This window comes from Leptodactylus fuscus, chromosome 7 (assembly GCF_031893055.1).
Source record: "Leptodactylus fuscus isolate aLepFus1 chromosome 7, aLepFus1.hap2, whole genome shotgun sequence".
NCBI classification, from domain to species: domain Eukaryota; kingdom Metazoa; phylum Chordata; class Amphibia; order Anura; family Leptodactylidae; genus Leptodactylus; species Leptodactylus fuscus.
In genome coordinates this window covers 79,050,641-79,058,937 of record NC_134271.1, presented here as the reverse complement: position 1 = coordinate 79,058,937, position 8,297 = coordinate 79,050,641, and the positions used below count along the sequence as shown (strand labels likewise).

Here is an 8,297-nt window from a genome sequence, read left to right as displayed (position 1 = left end):
ATGTGTTTATTGTGCTCACAGTTCATGGTCAGCAGGGTGGTAAAGTTCACTCATTAGGCGGTAGATGTAGGATGGGGCGTTTCCTCCAATGTTGGATATAAAGAGAGTGATAAGTTCAGCAGGAACATGATCAAAGATGGGGCAGTGTGCGCTGACCTTTGACAGAATCTCCCCTGTCAGAAAAAAAAAGAAGAAGATATGCATACAAGCTGTACCAAACATCACAAGTGTTGACCCATATAGTCTCTCACACTTACCCTCTGAAAAGGGAAGAACTTCCTGTGGAGACACAAACTTATGGAAGGAGTCTTCTTCATTAGGAAACTGTGCAAAAAAAAAAAAAACCAAAACTGATCAATTACCTCCCGCAGACCCACATTAAAAATTACCATAAGAAAAAATGGAGTACCTGAGGAGACAGCTTAAACATGGGGGCACACACAATGAGGGGGGTGGAGTGATGCTTTGCAGCAAGAGCCAATGTGTGTGTCCCAGACACTGCCCGCAGGGAACCATTGGCCAGAATGGTCTTTGTTCCTATGATAACCTGCAATGGAGCACACAACATGAATGTCTGTAGTAACGTGCTAAATGGCAAAGCTGGACATAACGTCTTCTATAACTTACCTTATTCACACGTGACATGACTGCAAAGATCGCAGCATCTGTGATCACAGTGGTCTCTATTCCTGCCTTAGATAAGCTGACTGCCATATCATGGCCCTAGAAAAAGAAACATTCAGTAATTGTGTAGCAACCACTGGCTGACGGTAGAGTGTGAAGTGACACTTACCTGACAGAAAGGGGCACATTCTGCTACAATGACATGGAACTTGCGCTTTCGTGCAGCTTCTTCCAGGAAAAGTTGCACAGTTCTTGAGCACCCAATGGTCATTATCACTTCATTTGAGTGAATGTGCTCTTTAGCCTGAGCTGCAATATTGTCTGTTGTGCCCTCTGTGAAATAAACAAGAGTCAGGACTGAAGATTTATCACAAAGCAATGAGTGGAGCACCATATGGCAGCACATAGAGTCCCTGCAGCACTACAGACCAGTGCCAGAGAGTCTGTGTAGCATATAGGCATCATAGGCCACCGCGTCCCACAATTACCAAGTTCAATCAGCAGCTCGTTCACAGCCTCAATCACATTGGCCTTCAGCAGAGGGAATGCCGTGTTGAAGTCGTCATTCAGCCCCTCAGCAGTCACCAGCTTATGCAGAGACTCCTGCTGATCATTCTCCTCACTGCACCCTCGTAGCCTGGACAAAACACGAAGCATGAGTCAGGAGGGTGCAGGCTAACACTGGGAGTAAAAGGCAAGGCAGCATGGAAAAGAAGCCCAATTCTGAAGGGAATGTTGGAGATGAGAGCAAAGCAGTGTAGGTGAGGAGTGGAGGCTACAGACAAAGGATGTACGGAAAGACCTGAGTGGCCAAGAGTCAGCACTGACCAACAGTAGAGAACCTAGTGAGTGGGGAAGAACAACAGACCTCACCTACTGTATTCTTCCCGGATCAGCTTTAGGACACGCCGCACCATGTTACCCACTGTGGTCTCAGACGGCTGAGCAGCAGTCATTCGCCTTCCCTCTCTACGAATAATATCCATCAATTCACCTGGAAAATGGGAGGTCACCATCATATAGAGCCCCACAAATATAATACAATGAAACAGTATATAAAAACACGTTGTGCATTTGTATGTGCATACGCGGTTGTACTGTCTGCCACATATGGGGGACAAAAAGGAGTTAGCACTGGTGGAACATCTGGGGATGAAGAATTAGAACAAAGGCTAGTGAAAGAGGCATCACTATTATATAGGGCCCCATAAACATAGCATAATATCTCGTATAAAGACATGCTATAGGGTGCACTGTGCATGTATAGAATGCTGTAGGTCATTTATGGTGGTGCAGTGTGCATGTAGGCAGTGGAAAATCATGATAGCACAAAGCACCCACATACGACGTATGACAAATCACAATAAATGCACATAAGTACTGCAATGGCATATAATACATACATAATTAAAGGGGTAATTGCAGCTTCTTCCTATTGACTTCCATGGGAGGAAGCTGTAATGACATCACATGGCCACACTATAAAACAGGCAGCATGTGATGTAAACAGAGAAGAGGTCGTCCAAACACCATGTTCAGTGTGTAGCAGGTTTCTGTAAAGTTATGCTAGGATCACACTAACATTCAGGTACATATGGGGACACGAAAAACAGCGGTTACCTGCAGACACCATAGACTATAATGGGCTCCACCAGGTTTTATATGGAAACCAGTGGAGAGAAAAGTCATCTTGCAGGACGGTTCTCTCCAAAGATTTTAGGCAGAATACGGTATATGTCAGTCTCCAACGCAGATGTGAACCAGACCTTACAGATTTAGTATATGTTGTTGTAGTTTCAATGTGCGTGTATCTATTCATCGGTTGTGGGTCTGTCCTTGTGTTGCATGGCTGATTTATATTTGTAACTTTGTGTGGAACAGTTAATATCACAATTTCTGTCGCATACAAAGGGTGCAGGTCATATAGATGTACATACTGGGGGTTGTAGGCCATATGCAGCGTTTATATAGTGGGGCTGTATATTTCAGGTTGCACTGAATACAAGGAGATTAAGTAAACCTTTGGGCTGGTAGAAGCCAGTGTACCCTATTATGTGGGGGCACAGATCAGATCTCGGGGCACAGCCTGTACCCTAGGGTTGTGGATCATATCCAGGAGTACAGCTGAGGGTCACAGCTAGGGATGTAGTCTGTATATCGGGTGATGGTTCTCCCCGCCCCGGCACTATATACACAGAGCAGGACTTGTCATGTGCCGCCAGCTCCTCCTCACCTGCATTGCTCCATCGGGCCTGGGCGATAATCTTCCGCAGCAATGCCACGGTCTCCCGAGCTGTCTCCTCGGACGTCTGCCGCCCATCACCTCGCTTCAGGCCGGTGATGAAGGCCTCAATCCGCTCTGACAGCTCCGTCTCTTTCTCGGTGGCTGCCGGCATTTTAAAGAGAGTACCAAGATGGCGGCAAACGGCGTGTGACAACTCACTGTGTGCGACCAACCGTAGGTGGGAGGGGCTAAGGCAATTCCACGCCCTTTATTTTACAGTATAAATATATTGATTGCGCCGTTAGTAAGAGCGCAGTGTGCTCCATGAGGAGAAGGCAGGGCTTGTGGGGTTTTATGCGCTGCTGTTGCCTTTTTATTACCTCTTGGTAGTTTGCTCCATAGACTGTGGAGTGTCAAGTCCGCTTCTTTAGGACAGGGATGTAACTTGAGGGGGACATTTAAGGGTTCATTCACATGGAGGAAAATGGTGAGGAATTTGGTGTGGAATTTCAGCTCTGAAAAAAGCGCCTCCCATTGACTTCAATGGGTTCCTTTTTCTCAGTGCTGAAATTCCACACTAAATTCCTTATAAAACCCGGTTTCGCGGCGGAGAGCATAAACCGCTCACGGCCGGACCAGGTCTGTGTTTTCCGTCTTCTTGCATGCAGAAGATGGAAAGCACAGAACGGAGACCAGAACGCAGGTGTGAACCTAGCGTCAAGGGGTTGTCTTTTTATTTTATTTTTTTTTATAGGTCGGGGAAGGTGTTTTCTTTACAGTTGAGGCCAATTAGCAGATTAAGGAAAGGAACACGGGCCCTGGCGGAGGCTTCCACTGGAAGAAAACACTAGAGAAGCACAGAACCCTGCTGAGAGACATGAGAGCATCAGGAACAGGCAAGTATGGGTTTTTATTTATTTATATACATATATAATCTGACATGTCATTTTGGCTAAAGAATGAACGTCATAAAAACAAAGTAATGGTTGGTTTACATTAGTGTATGTATTCTGTCCAGTTAGAGTCCTCATGGAGACAACCCCCCCCCCCCCCCCCCCGGATGGAATTATCACAATTGCAAGCGCTGTGCTGTAACAGCACACGGACCCCATTATAGTCTATGGGGTCCGTGTGCTTTAACTGCACAGTACTTGCAGTTGCGTTGGTATTCCGTTCGGGGGGGGGGGGGGGGGGTCATCATGAGGACTCCCCCGGACAGAATTCAAACGCTAATGTGAACCAGTGATCAGAAACTTGCACAAATGCACTTTTTCTCCAATTCCATCCCATTCTGATTTTTTTTTCTAGCTTTCCAGTACATTGTACAGAATAATGCAATTATATAGAACAATTTGTCTCACAATCATTAAGCCCCCAGTGCTGCGAAAGAACTCATTTACATACCGACAAAAACCAGGATTTTAGGTGAACAGCGGCGCGGAGAAGACAACGAAAGGTAGGAGACGAATAGCGTTTCTTAAGGCTATTCCGACGTGTTAGTTAGAAAAAAAGGGTTTGAAAGATAGGATCCCTTTAACATGAGTACTAATAAAAGCTGTAGAGAGAATGCAGTGTGAAACAAGTAGTGCAGGTGGCGAGTGCTCAATATAATCTGCAGCTGGTAAGGGACAGTCACTGCCAGTACCAACAAAAAGGGGAGAGGAAATTGGGGGGAAAAACTGAACATCACATAATTCATTAATATAGCAAAGAAAGTAATTGTAGGGTACACTCCATTATGTGTCTAGGAACACATTTCCAAAAGATACTACGGGGGAGAGACCCAGGAGATGCGGCCAGAGCAGAAGAACTAGGACGCATGGGAGGACGCTGGAGAATCGGTGATAGGTGAGTATTTTTATTTTTTTTCACTACTCCCCAGCTGATTTAAACGTTAAAGGGGTTGTCCATTTTCGCCTGGAAAACCCGTTTACGCAAAGTACCCCCTTGCCCCAACCAAATACCAAACCAAATTATCCAAGTGCACAAATGCTCCTTCTAAAGATGGATCATATTTACAGGATCTAGTAGATAAAAGAGCAGAATGTACAGTCAGGCTAGGTTCACCTCAGGACTAAAGTCTTTGCTGGAGATTCTGTCACAGAATCCGCTAAAAAATTGTTGGAGAAAAAAAGACCTACACTGAGAACTATTTTCACTGCTGCTTTCAGTTTCAAAATAACGGACACCTGATGGACCCCCCTATTGTTGTCAGTGGGGTCCATCAGTCTCTGTGTGTAACCACTGTTTTAGAAGACCCAAACAACGGAGAGTCAGCAGTAGTGTGAACCTAGCATCAGTCATTGTTATTCGGCAGCTTTGCCCCTAGGTGTCAGTGGCTGCACCCACAAATGAGGTACCAGAAAGCATTGAAGAGACTTGGGTCAACTCCAAAGAGACATTGACACGAGGGCCTCAAGAAATTATTTATTGGCTTTCATCATCTCGGCCATCCCCTATGATAGTATTGATCTCAGGAATGTCAAATTCAAGAAAAACAAAATAAATGAACTACAATATTCAATTTGTTATATCATATATTGACGACTATAAAATATAAACGTAAGTAAAGGCTTGTCTTATTGTACTACAATAGAGCCAGTTGATCTTTTTCTATTTTCAGATCTCCACATGTTTGTTCACAAATTAACCTTGAAAAGACACTTCCTTAAAAAATCTGAAGAAGAGTAATTAGATCTCCCAATAGACCACCACAAAACCTGATTGAAACACATTTTTTTTTGGAAACCTTCCTGGAGCTAGTAACTCAAGATCTTCAGTTACTAGTTTGAAAAACGCAATGTAAATGGAACAATCTCACCTGGAGTGACGGGAAAGCTCTGAAGGAATGGAAAGAGAATATAGATGTGATCATGCATTCTGCAGGTAAAAAAAAGTGGAGTGGTGCTGCAAGACGAGACAGATTATGTAACCCCTTCGCTGCAAGGAGTTTTTGGATAATTTGCACCTCTGTTAGCCAAGGCAATTTTCACAGTTTTGAAATGGACAAATAAAATCTATATAGTGACATAAAAAAAATAAATAAAATATATATATATATATATATATATATATATATATATTAACTCTCCCCATATTTATACATTTTCTGGTACTATATACGAACAGGCACCTTCATGAAATGTAGATTTAAAGTGTATGTTTTATTAAAAAAATGCAAATAAATTCTATTAGTTGATAAAAATGGAGAGCAAAAAAAAGTTATATGCACCACACCTTCTAAAAAATAAGTGTTCAGCATGTGCAAAGTTCATTCATTGCCAAGGATTTACTGGACGCCAAAATCACTTCATCAGTGCAGATTGCCTGGAGGCTCTGATGTGTCATTCACACAGAGGAAAATGGTGAGGAATTTCAGCAGAAAAAAAGAACCCATTGAAGTCAATGGGAGGCTTTTTTTCAGCGCTGAAATTCCACACCAAATTCCTCATGATTTCCTCCATGTGAATGGACCCTTATAGAGCTTTTTTTCTGGTTCACATGCGCCCTTAGAGAGCCCAGGGCAGGGGGTGTGACAGCCACTCCATGGCAAACAAGACGCTTGATCCTTTTGTTTGACAGCCTCTTGGCAGACAGATTCGCTTGATTAGTCAGATCCTCCTTAGGAATCCCCCCACACACACTTCACATTGTGGACCTTTCCCTGTTTTTAGTTATTTGTTCTATTGTTTATAATAATCTGATGAAGCGAAGTGTTCACCCCAGAAATGTGTCATCTTTTAAAGTCAAAATATACTTTTTTTTTCTGAAGGGGATGTTTTCTATGTCCTTCTCTGTCTACAGCAAGACTTTGTATACTCTGGTGCAGCATTGGTAACAGTTTTCCAATCAGACGCATTGTTCTACTGCAAACACCGTCATACTATGCAGCTCTCTACTGTAAGAGTATTCACACTATGGAGCTTTCTACTATAAGAACAGTCATTATGGGACTGTTTACTGTTAAAGTGTTCATACTATAGAGCTCTGTACTGTCAAAGAAGTCACGCTATGGAACCTGCTACTATAAGAGCAGACACACTATGCAGAGCTCTCACAGTAGAGTGCTCCAGGCACACTATGTAGCTCTATTCTAAGAGTACTCACATTATGGAACCCCCATACTATGCAGTTCTCTACTGTAAGAGCAGTCACACTATGGAGCGCTCTACTGTAAGAGCAGTCACACTATGGAGCCATCTACTGTAAGAGCAGTCACACTATGGAGCTCTCTAATGCAAGAGCAGTCACACTATGGAGCTTTCTACTGTAAGAGCAGTCACACTATGGAGCTCTCTAATGCAAGAGCAGTCACACTATGGAGCTTTCTACTGTAAGAGCAGTCACACTATGGAGCTCTCTACTGTAAGAGCAGTCACACTATGGAGCTCTCTAATGCAAGAGCAGTCACACTATGGAGCTTTCTACTGTAAGAGCAGTCACACTATGGAGCTCTCTACTGTAAGAGCAGTCACACTATGGAGCTCTCTACTGTAAGAGCAGTCACACTATGGAGCTTTCTTCTGTAAAAGCAGTCACACTATGGAGTTCTCTGCTGTAAGAGCAGTCACACTATGGAGTTCTCTGCTGTAAGAGCAGTCACACTATGGAGCTCTCTACTGTAAGAGCAGTCACACTATGGAGCTCTCTTCTGTAAGAGCAGTCACACTATGGAGCTCTCTACTGTAAGAGCAGTCACACTATGGAGCTCTACTGTAAGAGCAGTCACACTATGGAGCTTTCTTCTGTAAGAGCAGTCACACTATGGAGCTCTCTACTGTAAGAGCAGTCACACTATGGAGCTCTCTACTGTAAGAGCATTCACTCTATGGAGCTCTCTGCTGTAAGAGCAGTCACACTATGGAGCTCTCTACTGTAAGAGCAGTCACACTATGGAGCCATCTACTGTAAGAGCAGTCACACTATGGAGCTCTCTACTGTAAGAGCAGTCACACTATGGAGCTCTCTACTGTAAGAGCAGTCACACTATCAAGCTCTCTACTGTAAGAGCAGTCACACTATGGACCAGTCTACTGTAAGAGCAGTCACACTATGGAGTTCTCTACTGTAAGAGCAGTCACACTATGGAGCTCTCTACTGTAAGAGCAGTCACACTATGGAGTTCTCTACTGTAAGAGCAGTCACACTATGGAGCTCTCTACTGTAAGAGCAGTCACACTATGGAGTTCTCTACTGTAAGAGCAGTCACACTATGGAGCTCTCACAGGAGAGGGCTCCAGATTCCATAGGTAGCTCTCTATGGAACCCCTCTATTGTAAGAATGGTCATACTATGCAGTTCTCTACTGTAAGAGCAGTCACATTATGGATTCATCTACTCTAAGAGCACAAACACTATGGAGCTCTCTAATGCAAGAGAAGTCACACTATGGAACCCTCTACTATAATATAATACATGGCCCAAAGTACCCATCTTAAGCATTCTCTGT

General features: G+C 43.7%; 1 protein-coding gene across 1 annotated transcript; it reads right to left on the bottom strand.

Annotated features, from left to right (window-relative positions):
- Window positions 1-15: 15 nt before the first annotated feature.
- Window positions 16-3,059, bottom strand: EIF2B2 (eukaryotic translation initiation factor 2B subunit beta). Its single transcript, XM_075282298.1, has 8 exons — window positions 2,858-3,059; window positions 1,498-1,618; window positions 1,113-1,261; window positions 794-957; window positions 628-723; window positions 410-547; window positions 258-324; window positions 16-173 (listed from the first exon to the last, which is right to left on the bottom strand). The coding sequence occupies exons 1-8, from the start codon at window positions 3,018-3,020 to the stop codon at window positions 16-18; spliced, it is 1,056 nt and encodes a 351-aa protein (XP_075138399.1). The 5' UTR covers window positions 3,021-3,059.
- Between the last annotated feature and the right edge of the window lie 5,238 nt (window positions 3,060-8,297).